Source organism: Hirundo rustica, chromosome 16 (genome assembly GCF_015227805.2).
Source record: "Hirundo rustica isolate bHirRus1 chromosome 16, bHirRus1.pri.v3, whole genome shotgun sequence".
NCBI classification, from domain to species: domain Eukaryota; kingdom Metazoa; phylum Chordata; class Aves; order Passeriformes; family Hirundinidae; genus Hirundo; species Hirundo rustica.
In genome coordinates, this window is record NC_053465.1 from 12,267,659 (window position 1) to 12,285,220 (window position 17,562).

General features: G+C 49.7%; 1 protein-coding gene across 2 annotated transcripts in view; it reads left to right on the forward strand.

Annotated features, from left to right (window-relative positions):
* Positions 1–16,617, forward strand: part of TOX2 (TOX high mobility group box family member 2) — a 153,935-nt gene extending 137,318 nt beyond the window's left edge. For both annotated transcript variants that reach the window (XM_040080068.2, XM_040080067.2), the window contains exons 6-9: positions 6,457–6,537; positions 8,341–8,748; positions 9,991–10,121; positions 16,418–16,617. In XM_040080068.2, coding sequence (XP_039936002.1) covers positions 6,457–6,537; positions 8,341–8,748; positions 9,991–10,121; positions 16,418–16,454 — 657 coding nt within the window. In that variant the 3' untranslated portion in view covers positions 16,455–16,617. The remainder of the gene's footprint in view (positions 1–6,456; positions 6,538–8,340; positions 8,749–9,990; positions 10,122–16,417) is intronic.
* The last annotated feature ends 945 nt before the right edge of the window (positions 16,618–17,562 follow it).

Consider the following 17,562-nt stretch of genomic DNA (forward strand, 5'->3'; position numbering starts at 1 on the left):
CAAAGCACCATTTTCTTCCCCGTTTTAACCCCTTCCAGCGTGGCTGTAGAATAGGAATAAATAACAATACCTTAAATATCCCCAGCGCTGCATTAGCAGGACGTCGTAATCTTCATTCTTCAACAGCTGGCGTGGCCTTTCCTAAGGAGCTTACACGGGAATCTGAAGAATGTGACTCGGGGAAAAAAAAAAAAATAAAAAATTAATATGTCTTCTTTGAACTTTGCAAATAGTTTAGCAGCTGTTCCTGTAGAGATAGCTTCGACTGTGCTGCAGAGTGAAATGCTAATTCAGCCATTAGCATCCAACGGGGCACCTGTCAGAGGAACCGGCCCGCAGCTCCGGGTCCCAGCTCCAGAATCCCGTGCCTCGGTGGGAGGGTTTTCCATTAGCAGATCTCAAGCAGCGCTCCCCAGCAAGGTGTAAAAGGGCTGCCTGATTTGACAGAAATTAGAGGAATCTGAGCTCTAGATTGGAGCAAGCTCTGCTGATTCCCTGGGAGGATTTTCCCCTGGCATGGACAGCGCGGTCCTGGCCTGTGCCACCCACAGCCCCTCCTGTTTCCACAGGGCCACCATGGGCCGGGTCTGCTCAGGAGCAGGTGACACCAGCCCTAGGGACTGTCCTCCCTCAGGGCATTTCCTGGGGGTGATAAGCCTGGAGGCTCTCCAGAGAAGTCGCTGGTGGGATTCACTCTCCTCTGCCAACTTCTGTTCTTCCCTCTCCGAGCACCCCCCTGTGCCCCGCAGTATATATTTGGTGAAGAGGAGGTTGGATTGGAGCTAAGCAGTGATGGAGACCACAGAGATCAATGCCAAGGTGGCAGTTGCAGGAGTCTCTGGAACCAGCTTCTTTTTGTCAGCAAATCCAGCCACAGAGCCAAAGCCCTGGGCAGGTGTTTCCATAGACTCCGGGAACTGGGAGCAGAGGAATCAAGGAGCTCCTGAGCAATCTGCTGGGTGATCCTCAGGCTAACCCAGAGCCTCCCAACTGAAATGAGCAGAGATTGGGCAAACCCGGCATTTTCAGTGGAGTTTTTGAGTCTGGGAACACAAAGGTACCAGAGATGCGTTCTTGCTCGTGTTTCACCCGGACCAGTTCAGAAATGCTGAGTGACTCTGCGGCCAAATACAAACAGGATTTTCCCATACAAATGCACAGCCTGGAGAACAACACAGCTCCAGGGATAAAGTCACACTCCAGGGGCAAATTACCCAGCAGAAGAATTGCCTGCTGGGCAGAAAGTAACAGATCACCCATTTAATCAGATCCATCTGCTCATGGATCCTGATCCATCAGCTGCTGACGGACGCTGCAGGTGTCTGCAGTGGGACAGAGGCACCGTGGGACAGCTGCAGAGTTGTTTTCTGGAAGAGCCACCAGAAGGGAGAGATCCCATGGAACAGCCATGTTACAAAGTGCCCAGTTCCAGGTTTGTACCGAGCTGTCAGTGCCGGAGCCGCAACGAGACACACTTTCCTCCTGCAGCCCCAAAGCCCTGGCAGTGAGGGGCTGGAAGGATCCAAACAGTTGCCCTGGCTTGGAAGGAGGTTTCAGCACCTTCTGGGCATCGAGGAAAGCCATGCACAGAGAGGCATCAAAGCACCAATCCCAAACAAGGCTCCGAGAAAGGTCTGGCGGAGGGCAGGGTAACGATGGGGAGAATATGAAGGGTCAAATCTGCTATTGACAGCAGCTCCACGAGTGTTACTTTTCGTCTTGGAGAGGAAGATCAGAGGTTTGGAAGGCGAATGGTGTGTGGGTTTCATTGGAGGTGAGGGTTTGGATTTGTCACCCTCCTGTTCCCTTTGGAATCTTCAGTGGATTGTCCTGGGAATACGCTTGTGCCCTCACATGGAGCGAGGGGTGACTTCCACCCCACGAAGTCCAGGCAGTGGAGAGCAGCAATCTCTCAGGATGCCTTAGCCAATGGCAATTCCTGCTTCATTACAGGCTCTTCCATTCATTCTCCAAAGGAGCTGCTTCACAGCACTGTGTCTCCACCAGGATAAAGCAGGAACTCTACTGAAACCGCGCAAATAATTCCCACAGCCAGGATCTTCCCTGCCGGTACCCTCAGGGATATTGACCTCAAGAGCTGCAATCCAGACCACAGGTTTTATTCTGAGCATGCAGCTTGGGTTAGCTGGTTTTAATGTTGGGAGGGACAGAATAAGTCTTGCCCAAGAAGGGGATACAGAGGAAAGAAGGAGCTGGGAAGGGATAAGGATAAAGTGTCCATGTTTCCTCTTTGCCTTTCCAGAGGCTGGGGTAAGGATGTGTGGAGAGAAGGGTGAGTGTGGCGGGGAGGACATGCTCTGAGTCATCTTGTGAATAAGCCATAAGTTATGGTGATCTCAAGACATATCTTGTAGGAAAGTGTATAATGGTTACAAGAAAAACCCTGCAGATTTACAAGCAGAATAAAAACCAAATTTACACATTTGGGAGAAGAAAAAAAGCAGTCACGGAATCATAGAAAGAAGGGCAGGGAGGGACTTAAGAGGTCAACCACACCATACTGATGCCTGAAGTCAGGATCATCTCTACTTAAGCCATTCCTGATGGATGTGTTCCTAATCTGTTCTTAAACCCTCAGTGGTGGAGATTACACATCTCCCCAGGCAGTATCTTCCCGTGCTTAATTATCCTTACTGCTCTCAAGGCCTCCCAGTGCTTACCCAACATTTCCCTTGGTGCAATTTAAGCCTATTTTGCCTCTTCTCCTACATGCAGAGGATCTATCACTCCGTGCCTCCTTTGCTACATCCTCGTGGCTCCTCGTGGTCTTCCCTCCCAGCTTTCCTCCTGGAGACCTTCCCTGAACTTCCCATCTCTCCTCTCCTGATGTTCTACCTCTTTTTTGAAGCAGAACGCCCCAAACTCCACCTGGCATTGCAGCAGAGACCTTCCCGCTTGGGGTCAGCGCGCCCCTTGATTTTTTGGGGGAGAGTTTGCGTTCCTCCCCTCGTTGCCCAGGCTTGGGAAGCAGCGTTCCTGCCGGAGCAGGGGGGCTGGGATGCAGAGGTTACGGATAACAGCTCCGGCTGTCACTCAGTGCCTGCGCCACACGGAGCCGCTCGTGGGCGTCAGCGGGGTTTGCAATAATTGTCTCCTCTAATTAACTTGTTATCAAACAAGAACATTTCATTACGGTACAATTACTGGCTGCTTTGCCGAGACACAGAGGTGTCAGGATTACGATCCCAACATATGCTTCTTACAGCTCTGATTTTTTTTGTTTTCATAATCACTAACCATTTTTACTTCCTCCTTCCCCCCCCCAACCCACCCACTCACTTAATGACTAATGAATCCTCCTGTTAATGAATAAAGAAAATAAATCAGTGGGCATGGCAGGTTAGGAAGAAAAACATGCAAAATGTTTTGAGGATCCTTAAATCTGATAAATTACTTCAAAATTAAATTCCCTGGGAGAAAATGGGATTTAATTAGAAAGTAATGTGGTTTTGTCAATGTTTAAATTAAAATTTTAAAGGTTATAAATGTTGCACTAGAGCTGCCTTTACACAGAGGATTTGTGAGGAGCTCTGTTCAGATCCCACGTCAGCGTGGTGGTTCCCTGGGGACAGGCAGCTCCGTGTCCTTGATGGAGCCCTGTGTGGGTGCAGGGCAGGACTGCAGAATTCCCAACAGGAGACCCTTAGGATGGTTCTTTACAATGAGGGTGGTGGCACAGGGTGCCCAGAGCAGCTGTGGCTGCCCCTGGATCCCTGGCAGTGTCCAAGGCCAGGCTGGACATTGGGGCTTGGAGCAGCCTGGGACAGTGGAAGGTGTCCCTGCCCATGGCAGGGGTGGATCAAAAATCCCTTCAACCCAAACCATTCGGGGATTCTATGATTAAAACCCAGATCATCCACTGGGAATCTTCCAGAACTTCCAGTTCACCAGAGAAACATCAGAGGGCACAATCCCCGAGCTCAGCCCATCACCCTTCTGGGCAGCCCCGCTGGTGGCCAGGCTTGGGCCGGGGCTGGCCCAGGGAGCTCAGAGGCTCCAGCCTGGAGAAATCCCCCCTCCTTCAGCAGAATGAGCCACTGGCTGCCCCTTCCCAGCCCTGCTGCACCAGAGCCCACCCAGCAGCACATCCCAGCATGAGGGAGATCAACGTGCTCTGAAAGAGACAAGAACAGATGAAGAGTGCCATAAAAGCATTGTTTAGCAGGAAAAAAAAAAAGCAAGTGATGGGGATGAAGATGGGCACAGACTTTATTGGTTATTTATTTATCTGCATTTAGGTTCAGGAAGTCTCATTTACCTGTCCGCTTACTGTCCAGAAATTGCAGGTTTTCCTCCAGGCAAGTTCTTGCTAATAATTAAATTTATCTCTGAATATTTTGTTTTCCCAACGTCCTGGAAAAGAAAAATGGTAAAATCACTGTTGTATTTTGCTGTTATAGAGGAAAAATAATTAAATATGTTCTCCATAGATCAGCATCCAGCTGTGGCCACTCTTAAACACTGGCCTGAGATACAGAATTCCTATCTCATTGCTGTGAGGGCATCAGGTACCACATTTAAGAGCATCCACCAGCTCTGCTGCTGAACACAACAAATTCTGTGGGGCTGTGATGGGCACAAACCTGCTCCAGTGGAAGGTGTCCCTGTCCATGGCAGGGGGATGGAGCTGGATGAGCTTTAAGGTCCCTTCCAACCCAAACCACTCTTTGATCCTATAATAAAAGATGTGGAGATTGTAGAGAAAGGTAATAGCTTTCATTAAGGGAACTGATACTGTTTGAAGAAATAGTTACCTTTCACAGGCAAACTCTTCTTCAGGCTGACATTTTGAAAAGTAATTTTGTTCTGAATGGAGCAAATGTAATATTTCCTGAATACCATAAAGCCAAAGACAAACGTAGGGAAATGCTCCATTTCAGAAAATTGCCGTCTGAGACCTCCAGTGCGTCGAGTCAAAACGTTTCATTACAGGACTCGCTGTGATTTAGCAGTGAAAATAAGGCTTTCAATCCATTTTTAATAGGATTTATCCGTACTGATTTTAAACTCACATTCAGTTCAACTGCTGGAAGGTTACTCTCCCTTCAGAGGTCAGTGCTGGGAGGGAGTCTGCCATGGCCATGGAAATTTGCAGGGGGAATGAGCTAAATCATGGAACCGTGGGATTGTTTTTGTTGGAAAAGACCTTTAGGGTCATCCTGTCCAACTGTCAGCCCAGCACTGCCATGGCCACCACGTCCCCAAGTGCCACATCCACAGGTCTTTTAAACACCTCCAGCAATGGTGACTCCACGACTTCCCTGGCAACCCGTTCCAGGGCTGGGCAACCCTTTCCATGAAGAAGTTTTTCCCACTATCTAACCTAAATCATCCTGGACAGAGAACGTGCCCACGAGGCTTCAGCATTCCCACTGCTGAAAGCTGTTGTTGGTTTAAAAGCTGAATTAAATACATGCAAATCTGCTCTAATTGAAATCAACTTTCAATGCACCACGTGAGGAAAGCTTTGGGTTTCCAGTGAAGATGGTTGGTGGGTATTTTTCCTGAGACTTTCTGCCTTTATCCTGAATTTTTTATTCCATTTTAAAATACTCCTCTCCCTTACTCAGTTTAATGTGTGTAACCCTGCAGGGATTCGCTGCTGGGGGCAGGCTGCATCACACCATTATTTATTGAAGGTCTTCACCTCCATGTGGAGGACCAGGACCCAGGCAGGAAGGGGACCAGCACTGACACGATCAAGAGGCATCTCTCATTATGAGGAAAGATGGAAAAATAAACCATAATTCACCTTCCAAAGCTCCTTTCTTTTATTATTATTATTTTCTTAGGGAAGCAAACTCTCCAGGTACTTGCTGCTTCCCTGCAAGCTCCAGCTCACCAAGTCATACGATGAGGCAAAAATCTCAGCTTTTTTTAAGATGAAAATGCAGTTCCCAGCTGTCTAGACTGCAGGGAAGAGCTGAAGTTTTGAGTTCTAAAGAATTACTATTGGGAAATCCAAGAAAACAAATGAATAGTTTAGGAATTCTGACTGCCTCACATGTTTTTAAACTAGCCATCATCACAGAATCATAGAATGGGTTGAGTTGGAAGGGATTTTAAAGGTAGTCCTGTCATTTGAGGATTTTGGCTTTTGTCTTGCTCTTCCAAGAGCCTGGATTGTTCTTTACTCTGCTTCCTGTTGGGAAGGGATTTCACTGTGTTCACCCTATGAAATCAGACTGTGTCTCTTATAAATACCAGTCTAAACACACAGACCACTCTGAGCAGGGATAGCTCCAAAAATCCCAGCACGGTCCAATCCAGGGGCTTCATTTTCTCGGCTTGGCATGAATTCCTGTGCAGCGGAATTGAGTTGTTCACGCACACAGCCCCACTGAAGGGGGTTCCCGCTGAGCAGCGGGGTGCAGCCAAGCCCAGCAGCCCCCCTGTTCAATTTATTAATGGTTGTCCATGCCTTGGTCCTTTCAGGCTTACAAGAGGAAAACAGAAGCTGCCAAGAAGGAGTACCTGAAAGCCCTGGCCGCGTACCGGGCCAGCCTCGTCTCCAAGGTACAGCCGCGCTCACGGACGGGTCACAGCCCAGAGGGGCCTCCAGGGAGGAGCAGATCTATCAGAAATGCTGTGCAACTCTGGTATCAGAGCTGATACCAGCATCAGCACCTTCCCAAGGGGCTGCAAGAGGGGCTCTGCAGCAGGGTTCGGGCAGGAGCTGGGCTGTCATCTGCCTTTAGCACCCTGCAGTGAGCCCCGCTTTGGGTGGGTTCAGCAGCAGGGGAGGTCTCATCAGCGTCCCTCTGAGGGTGAAGGGGTCCCTGCTGCCTGTCCCCACCGTCCCTTGCCTGCTTTGGGGGTTTGAGAGCATCAAAGGGGTCAGGAGGGCAAGGTGACACCAGGGACTGGCCCAGGGGAAGGTGACACCCGGTACTGGGCTCACTGGTACCAGCATCCTGCTGCACCCTGCTCCAAGCACTTGGGCTGTCCCACCTGCTCAGGACCCCAGGTGTTGCTTCTCCTGTGCATGCACAGCCCAGACCAGATTTTTAGGGAGTTTTAGAGAGTTTTATGGAGTAAGATGCGTAACTGTGGGTTGATGAGATGTGAGCACATGAGTGCTTACCACACTGCAGCCAGGCCAAGCCCAGAGAGCCCATTCCAGTGCCTGACAGTGAAATTTCAGGGCATTTCAAGCTCAGACAGGAACTCCCAGTGCTGCAAGACCACACTGAGAGCAATGATGGGCCCAGTCTCCTAGACATGGGTGCCCATCCCAAGGGACCTCACAGCTTGTGCTCCTCCACACCTCCAGAGAGGGGACACAGGCATTCGCTGCCTGGGAATTTGGGGTGGCTCCTGTGAGCTCAAAATCATCCTGGCTCAGGGATAACGCTGCCTTTGGGTAGTGAGATGGTCCCCCTTCAAAGCTTCTCCTTGGCCCTACACCACATCCTCAGAGCCTGATGATCACGTTCAGCTGCCTTGGGAAATAAAGTGATCTCCCAAATCACCGCTCCTCTGCAGGATCCGTGTGGTGATGGTGAGCTGGAAAGGCTCAGAGCCCCTGTGCTGACTGATAGCTGCCAGCTTCTCAACACAACAGCAGCAAGGACAGAAAAGGGGGATGGGAAGGACTTGTTGAGGATTTAAAACTCTTGTTGGTTCCTCTGGAGGCCTCTGAGGATCCTGTCTTGAACGTGCCTCTCAGCAGTGTGGGGCAGGAGTTGTGGAAGGCGTGGAAGTCATGGAAGCACGTGCTTTATGGCTTTGTTTTCTTCCCAATTTCTCCACTTGCTCTTCTGCAAAGCTGCTCTGAGCAAAGCAGCACAATGTGGTCCTGTGCTGGGTGAGAGAGGATCAGGAGTCTCTTTACAGGACCCATCACAGGACAAAACCCTCATTGTCCAACCCTTTCCCCCGTCCTTCTCTCCCTGCTGCCACGATGATGCCACGATTGTCCCGTGCATTGTAGACCTCCCAGGGCTGCAGGAACGCCCAGGATGGGGAAAGCAGAGGGTTTGCAGCCCCACTTGTACTCTGTTGGAAGCAGGAGGGGTTTGTCAGCCGCCCAAAGCAGGGACCTGCTGGTGGGCCGTTTGCCTCCGCACCGCTTCGTTCCCCCTGATGCCCCAGGCTCTGCCAAAGGCCGGGTGGAGTCACTGGGCTTTAGTTTTCCAGACACGGATGCTGCACCCAGCCTGTGGCCGCCCAGCTGCTGCAGGGCTGCGCGTTCACGTGCCGGCAGGTGGGAGAGGAGCAGCACCCGCGGGAGCTCCCCTGCGCCGACGGGTATCTCGGGATGCGTACCCACGTTCCCTCTTTCCCTTCCTCACCGCCTGCCACTCTGTTTCCCCGCAGAGCTCCGCCGACCAGGGGGAGACGAAAAGCACCCAGAGCAACCCCCCTTCCAAGATGATCCCCCCCAAGCAGCCCATGTACCCGATGCCTCCGCAGGCCTCCTCTCCCTACCCCGGCCTGGGCTCCTTCCTGTCCCCGTCGGACCTGCAGAGCTACCGCGGCCACCCCCACGCCGGGCTGTCCCGGACCCTGCCCTCCAAGCCCCTGCTGCCCAGCATCAGTGCCTCCCCGCCGCCCTCCTTCCAGATCAGCCCCCCGCTCCACCAGCAGCTGTCCTTGCACCACCCGCAGAGCTCGCTCCTGCCCCAGCCCCTCAGCATGCAGCAGGTCCCCCAGCAGCCCCTCCTGTCCCCCCCCATGGCACTACAGGTACAGCCCCCCATCAACGCCTCGCCTCCCGGGCAGCAGGTGAGTGAGTGCTGGCGGCTCGCTTGGCTTTGGGGTTTTGGGTATTGATGTTACCCCCAAGGAAGGGGATGGAGCACCAGGAGGGGCTGAGGGAGCTGGGAAAGGGCTCAGCCTGGAGAAAAGGAGGCTCAGGGGGAACCTTGTGGCTCTGCACAACTCCTGACAGGAGGGGACAGCCGGGGGGTCAGGCTCTGGGAACAGGGACAGGAGGAGAGGGAACGGCCTCAGGCTGGGCCAGAGAACGTTTAGATTGAAAGTTGAGGAAAATGTCTTTGTTGAAAGGGTGCTCAGGCAGTGGAACAGCTGCCCAGAGAAGTGGTGGAGTCACCAATCCTGGAAACATTCAAAAAATGTGTAAATGTGACACTTGGGGACGGGGTTTAGTGGTGGGCTTGGCAGTGCTGGGTTAATGGCTGCACTCTATGGTCTTGGAGGTCTTCTCCAACCTAAATGATCCTGAGTTCTCCAGCACAGGGACTGGGCTTGAGCTCTGCACAGCGAAAGTGGCTTCTGTGACTTGGTGATAGCATCATAGGGGATCCTCACAATCTCTCACGGGGGTAGGAGCTGTTGCTGAGGGGGCAGCATTTTGTAAAACATCATCCCACATCATAGTTTGTGAACAAAATATAAAAATAATTTTAAAATACGCCCTCCCCCCCCCCCCCAGTTGCCCTAATTTGGGTATTTTGGAAAAAATCATATTCTTTGCCAGGTAACTATCATGAATCTGGTTTCTCTACATTGCCTAACGGATATAAATTAATTAAACCAACCCAAAGAAATGGGGAAAACTGATCAGCTTTCAGTTAAAGCAGCCCCTCAGTGTCCTTGCTGAATTACCAGTAGTGGCAGCTCATGGGGACAGTGTTGCTTGTGTGGCTGTCCCTTGTTCCTGAGCACTGGGGTGGGGAACTCAGCACTGCACAGGAGCTGAGCTGCACTGGACACACACTGGCTTTGGCAAAAATCCCCAAAGGCTTCTGGGGCTGTGTGCCTCCACAGCCATTCCCACCCCCGAGGAGGGAGGTTCTGACAAAAAGAGCAGGGAAAAGGGATGTCAGATGCTGCACTGACACCATGGGCTGGGCTTGGACCCCGCTCTGTCCCTGGGGCTCCTCCGGCGCTCTGAACAGACAGGTTTTGGGGACAGTGCCTATAAATGTGATTATGCACTACTATTAAATCTGCAGTTCTGCTTTGTGTGCTCCTGTAACCCTCCTTTTCCTCTCCACCCCACAGGACTTCTCCCATATTTCGTCTGAGTTTCAGAACAGTGTTGGACCGCGTTCGCCCGGTGCATCAAACGCTCCAGGAAGCACTGAGTGGGACAGCGACTACCCCAGCAGGGAGTGTGGGGTCAACCACTGCAGGCCAGTAGACACAACAGCTCACTGCCAGTGCCCATCTGGGCTGTGACAGGGACCAGCAGCTCAATGTCTGCCCTGAAATGTGCAGCCAGTTGTGCTCAGGGGAGCTCAGGGCTCCCTCACCTCTCTAGGCTCGCTAAAGTGATGCTGTGGAAGCAGGCAGCTTAAAAATCATGGATAAATTCTTCACTGGACATGAAAAGATTTCTTTTTTTTTCCTTTCTTTTTTTATTTATTTTCATTCCATGGAAGGGTTAGACACATTTCTTTCTGGAGCAGTCCCCCCCAGCAGAGTTCCTGGAGGTTTGAAAGCTGTGTCCATAAGGCCAGGCCTCAATGTGGCCTTACTGTACTTAAAGAGTCTTATTGAAAAGTTGGAGAACAGCTAATTGCCAAGGCAGATAGTGATAGGACAAGGGGGAAAGGCTTTAAGCTGAAAGAGAAGAAATTTAGACTAGATGTGAGGAAGAAATTGTTCCCTGTGAGGGTGGGCAGGCCCTGGCACAGGGTGCCCAGAGAAGCTGTGGCTGCCCCTGGATCCCTGGAAGTGTCCAAGACCAGGTTGGACATTGGGGCTGGGAGCAAACTGGGACAGTGGAAGTTGTCCCTGCCCATGGCAGGAGGTGGATTGAGATGGGCTTTCAGTTCCCTTCCAACCCAGCCCATTCTGTGATAAGCAATGTTCTCCTGTTCCTAAAGCAATTGCTCTTATCAGCGAGGCCACAGCCTCCCATAATTGTCTCTACCAGCAGGATCCTTACCATTCCTGGGGTTAGTGTACAAATCCTTGATCCTCCCAAGAGCTACACAATGCTCCATCCCCCTGCACCGTGCTGGAAACCCCACTGGCATCTGCACAGATCTTCCCCTTATGCCCAACAAGCTCTGGCAGGAATGCGCAGCATGAGGGTCTCTTTAATGCTGCTTGAATCCCCCAATAAATGAAAATGTCAGAGCAGTCTTAAAGCTGGGGAATGGGGAGTGTGCTGGAGCCATTTCCAGCCTCTGCCTAGCCCACTGCTCTTGGCTCAGCTCTAATAATTTGGGGCTCTGCTGTGCTCTGCAGAACATTCCCAGGCTTCTCTGTGGGAGCAGGTTGGGAAGGAGGCTGGGTATGGTTGGGGTATTGATTTCCTCCAAGTGCTGGAACATGGTGCTTTCACCAGAAATAATAACCAGCTCCCAGGCTTTTCAGAGCACGGCTCCTGTCTGTGCCAGCAGGGCACTCACAACTGCTGGGCTGGGCACAGACTGTACAGACATCTATTTCTTCCAGGGAAATAAAGAACTGCCTGATCCATTAGAATATCCCTGCTGTCTGCCTGCCCGAGGGAGCTCGGGGACATGGATAGCTCTGACCTTTGCATGCTCCTCCCTGAATTCCCTGCAGACAGCCTGAAAGAAGGAACATGATCAGGACCAGGTTGTAAAAGTCACTTCACATGTTGTGGGCAAAATGCTAAAGGTGCTTGGAGGGTTGTGGCACATGGATCCCAGCTTCCAGAGGTGCTGGGCAGATCCCGGGAATGAAATCCCCTAGAAATAAGCATCACTTCTTAAGGGATCAGCTGGGAAAACATTTTATTCCCTCCGCAAACTCCACTGCCTGGGTCCCATGCAGAAAGCCCAGGACACCCCAGAAACAGGTGAAATGTTCCCATAGAGGTTGGGGCTGAGTTCTGTGTTGCTAAAACAAGCTCTGTGACATCTGGCTGGAGTGCCACACTGTAAGCAGAGGGCCCATGCAATTCATGATCAAAGCTCATGCATTTCATGCCTTTGTCACAGCAGAAATATCAAATTTCATGGGTTTATCGCAGCTTCCTGGGAAGAAAAAAAAAAAAAAAAAAAAAAAAAAAACAGACAGATTATGCAGAGACTTCCAGATCATTATTAGAGTAGATTATAGCAAGGAACTCAGATGGATGGAGATCAGTCCTGCACGAAGTGCTTAGTGCACTGAAGAATACCAGTGTCTGCTGAGGAAGGAGCCATCTCCTGTGACCAAAGGCACAGTACCCAAAGCTGGATTGTTCCCATTTCCTGTAAAGCCTGGTGTGCCAGCAGTGCCCTCACCTCCTGCTTCTGCTGCCCTGGGATTTGCAGCCTCAGTGTCCCCTCTGCATCACCTGGAGCATTCCCAGACATCTGTAGGGCTGCAGCTCCCTGTGCCTCAAGGTCTCAAGGCTGGTTGCTCACATGCCAAGGAAAGAGATGATCTGGATCTCCTCATCCAGGGCAAGGAATGCTGGGGCAAGGGGAACAGCTCCCCACTGCCAGAGAGAGGGGTTAGGTGGGATATTGGGAAGGAATTGCTCCCTTGAGGGTAGGAGGTCCTGGCACAGGGTGCCCAGAGAAGCTGTGCCTGCTCCTGGATCCCTGGAAGTGTCCAAGCCCAGGGTGGACAGGGTTTGGAGCAGCCTGGGACAGTGGAAGGTGCCCATGGGTACAAGATGAGCTTTAAGGCCCATTCCCACCCAAACACTCCAGGATTCCATGATCTTCCTGACTCTTCTCCTTTCTCCAATGCACTTTGTACTAGTTTCCAAGTGACATTCCAAGTTGTCATTGGGCTCCTCCACAGCACCTTGTCATTAGCTGGGTGGGTCCAGCCCTCAACAGATCTTGGGCACAGCAGTGATAAAGAGATGTCTCCACGGGTTTGGCTCCCCAGTGCTGCCCTCGGTCTGTTTGGGAAATCTCTGGACTGTGCAATGGCCCATTTCAACCTCAGAAGTGCATTCGGCTTAATTGCAATTAAAGCAGCACTGTGAGGAGCAAAACCTGGCTGGAAAGAGAAGGGATTATTCCTCGATGGGAAATGACCCAGCTGTAGAGTCCCAGATTCCTGGAAGAATCATCCCAACCTCCCCAGCACACAGACGGCCCTGTTGGGTTGTGAATTTTATTTCATGTCTAACCTGGATATTTCTTTAGCTTCCAACATCTGTTGGCGCTGGGTGAGCTGGGGAAAACCTCCCAAGCCTCGTTTTCTTTTGTGTCTGTCATCCAGATAACTTCTGAAAAGCTGACAAGGTTGTCTTTCTCTCTGTCCCTCTCTGTCTAAGAAGGGAACTGCTGTAGGGATTTTTGTTTCCCAGCCTATCCTTGCTAGTCAAAATGCCATCAAATGGCACTTCTTCCCTCATGCCCTGCAAATTCTGGGATCCTGCAAGCAGACACTCCTTAATTCATAACTCAGCCATGCTGGAGAGAGAGTTTTAAATGTTTCTTACCTCCTGCTCTCCCTATCCTCAATGACTTTTTGCTTACTGACTTCCATCCAATTTTCCTGGCTCTTTCTGGGCTGAAGCCCAAGCTGTCCTAGATTGTGAGCAAAGACATGGGGAGCATTTCTCAGCTCCTGCTTGGTGTTTGACTATCACTTCCCACAAGCGACTGCAGCACACAATTTCAACGCTTTTTTGCCACCACATCACAAACTCCATTCCTAGTCCCCTGTCTCCCTCACCTGACAGCCTGTTTCTGGCACTTGCTCTTTCCCAGGCACTGAATTCCTCTGTTTCACAGTGACTTTCTCCAAGGGAGCTGCCTCACCTCCACCAGAGGTGCAGCTTGCTTTACAATCACGTGCAAATCCGTCTTAATCCCTAGTTCAATCTTAACTCCTCAGAGCACTTCCCTTGTGTTTTTCTGCCTTGTTTTCTTATTACAACTCTCTCCACACCTTCTTCAGGGGTTGTGTCCTTCCCACCCTAAAACATTCTATGATTTACCTTTGTCCCCTCACACTCAGGCGTTTTTGGGATAACACTGGATTCATCTTTCTATGTCCTTCCTTTCATTTGCAAGGCACGGATTAGGTTCTTTTTGGCTGTCATCCTTTAGCAACTTTTCCCCCTCTCCCTACTCTCCTTTAGGCTAAAAGATGGGACACTGTCCATTACATTTTGTCCAGGCACAAAAAACCGTGTGCAGCCACTAGATCCAGACATTTATAAACTCCCTAATTCCTTCCAGCTATGAAGAGATCCTCTCCAAAGCGGGGAATTTTCCAAATTGGGAGCTAAATGAGCTAACACTATAAAAAGGCAAAGATAACCCATCACAACTGCACTTAGTTTGGACTCAATTATTTATGGTAATACTTTGTAATGAACTGGGAAAGGTTCTGTAGCGTGTTGTGTAAAATTAATGAAGTTTTAGGACTGGAATACCTCGCTGCTGCTCAGTGGCATTAAATCTTTTCTGAGTGCAGCAGGGAAGACTCTGCATTTTAAATGTAGATTATAAAATGTGGAGATTAGCAGAGGGTGGGCTCTGGGCTGTATCAGATGACAACTCTATCAACAACAGCCCTGCCTCGCTGTCTGCCCCTTCCCTATTATTGCACTCACAAACACACCCACACCAGAACCTCCCAAGGCTTCTAACGTTCTTCACCACTTTTTAAGGCCAAGATGTCTTTATGGAGCTGGTGATGTTTCCATCCTGTATGTGCAGGTGATAAACCACATTGAAAGTCCCAGATCTCAGAGCAAAACCTCCACACATCACCAGCCAGGGGACAGGGACTTCAGCCACCTCTCTCTCCCCCTACTGAGCAAAAAAGAGTCTGGGTTCCCTCTTTGGGCTTATGTAGTGTCAGAAGGAGCAAATTTGGTTCAAAATTCACTCTCTAAACCCCCATGGCTCAGCCTGAGGTGTGATGAAGCAGGGACTGGTGGCCCCAGGGCTGATCCCAGGCACAGCATTCCAACATCCTGCTGGTGGGACCTGCAGGGACACCTGGAGCTGGCCCTGCCCTGCAGCCCCACCGAGAGCAGCGACTGAGCCAGAGGAAGAAACTGATGCTGTAGCCCTTAGAGCTGAAATTCAGGAAGAAATAAAATTGAACCCAACTCTTACTCCTAGGGGGACCTTCTCACTCTCTACAACTACAGCCTGAAATTTAGGGTTAGAGTTGGAGTTACCCCCAAGGGGTGGGGTTAGGTCAGGGCTGCCCCCTGGAAGAGGGTGTAGCCAGGTGGGGCTTGGGGTCTTCTCCCAGGTGAGAAGGGACAGGACAAGATGAAACAGCCTCAAGTTGCACCAGAGGAGGTTTAGATTGAGTATTTGGAAAAAATTTCTGCAGGGAAAGAGTGGCCAAGCATTGGAAGAGCTGCCCAGGGCAGTGGTGGAGACACCAGCCCTGGGGGCTTTAAAAGGCTCATGGATGTGACACCTGGGGACATGGTCTAGCAGTGCTGGGAGATTGGTTTGGCCTGATCTTAGAGGACTTTTCCAACATAAATGATCCTGCTGTGGTCCTCCTGTGTGCAGCCCACGCTGTACTTTATGCCCTTGATGCCTTTTTCAACCTGTAAATGAAACAGCACACGTTTTTGAGATAGTATTAGTATAGGAGGTAAAATGAAAGCTTTATTGGAAGCCTTCAGGGGCAGTTATGGAAAAATGTCCACAAAATCTCACCCCCCACAGGGGTGCAGACAGTTTTATAAATTTGGAAAATTAGCATAATTGACAAAAAGCACCAATTAGGAGCACAAGTGGTGATGCAAGTCCCCCCCCAGGTCAATCCCCTTCCAAGTCTTACCCCCCTCACATGGGACTGGTACTTTGTTGATGAAAATGTGTCTGAAGAGCTGGTTTTCCACCTTGGTTGCCTGGGAGAGCCAAGATAGGACAGGGACTTTAGAATATGTTTCATCTTTCTTCCAGGGAAAGGGCATGGAAAAGTAGCCACTGATACAACAGGTTACAAATATCTGGGTAGAGAAAACAGAGAACATATTGGTGCCTTGGGGTGGCTGACTAGAACAAAGGCCAGACAGGGTTAAAAGAATGAAGTGGGTATTTACTGAGGGCCTTCAGTAGATACACCTTGGCAATGGGCTACACCCAAGATGGACAATGGTCATGAGATTTCTGGGCAGATATAAGTTTGGTCTAATTGCACATCAGGGGTTAATTGTCCAGTTACAACTTCAGGTAATGAAGCCGCATTCCCCCAGTTTGCTCCCCACGATTCACTTTTGTTTGTACTTTTTGGGGCCCGAGACCAAGGATGTCCATGTTCTCAGGCCTGGGAGGATTGTTTTGTCTGACCAAAATGCGAAAAGAGCTTACAAACACTCTGTATAGCGTTCAGAGTTATACACTAACGCAGTACAGGATCTGGAAAACACAAAAGGTAAAACTTAAGGCACCAATATAAAAGGAAAAAAGGTAAAAACCCAAAGAGCACCACCCTGAAAGCCGCGGCGTGGCGCAAAGCGTGCGCCAGCTCCTCCCCATCCCCTTCCGTGCTCACGCCGTGCCTCTGCTCTCTCCCACAGCATGCTGCCAAGGGACAAGGCACTCTACCTCACCTAAGGCTCAGCACCCCGTGGGAGGAGGCTCAGACGAAGGACACTTGAGAGGGTCGACCCTACAGCCCACGCGGGGAGGCACGAGCAGGTCGGACGGGCGGGACGGCGGCCACCGCGCCTCGGCGCCGGCTTCGTTTCCAGGCTCTAAGAGCAGTTTTCTTTTTATCCTTTCAGTTTTTGAACTCTAAAAAAAAAAAAAAAAAAAAAAAAAAAATTAAAAAAAAAAAAAATAGAAGGTCTACTTTCCCTGGAAGCCACCCCCCCCCGCAAAAAAAAAAAAAAAAAACCCAAACAAATGGAAAAAAACCCCACCTCGTAAATCGCAAAGAACAAAAAAAGAACTAGAGAGAAAATTCAAATAAAAATAATAAAATAAGTGCAAAACCAACAAAAAAAAAAAGAAATAAGTTAAACTGTGGACACCGTTTTTCTGCTTGCCATCAGCTTAGCTACAGACTATTTTCCTAGTGAACTGCTTTTAGACGCAGCATAAACCCAGGTCTGGTGTCCTGCAGCATTAGGCCAGCTCAGTAGGAGGATGCACTCTTTTGACTTGCTAACAGCACTAAACTTTGTGCAGGAAAATGTGAAGTTTGTGTGAATATTGTACATGCAAAGGCCTTGGACGGTCTGGTGAAAAAAAAAAAAAAAACCACAAAAAATAAATAAAAACTATTGCTAGGTAGGTGGGGGAGAGAGCAGAAGGCAAACTACGAGAGGACAAATGTGAAAGAGATCATGAAAATATAATTTGTTGGATAGTTGTAAGTAGTTTACTAAGTGTTTTAGAGCTGTGCTAAAGACATCTTTAAGATTTTTTTGTGAAAGAAATTAGTAGTTTACTTTATAGTAAAAGCATTTTATATTAATTGTAGCACATTTTTTAGTTATACATAGAAGGGAGATGTGTATAAAAAAACAACAAAAAAAAAGCCTGCCAAACTTGTTTCTATTATTTGTACAGCAAGAAATGGACGATTTATATCCATGTTGTATGGCATTATTATTTTTTTCCGGCCATATGTCCATCTATTTAAAAAATTGCTGACAATGATTTTTGTCTATTTATGATAAAATTAGAGAGCATAATTACAGTTTCTCATAAGGTGCAT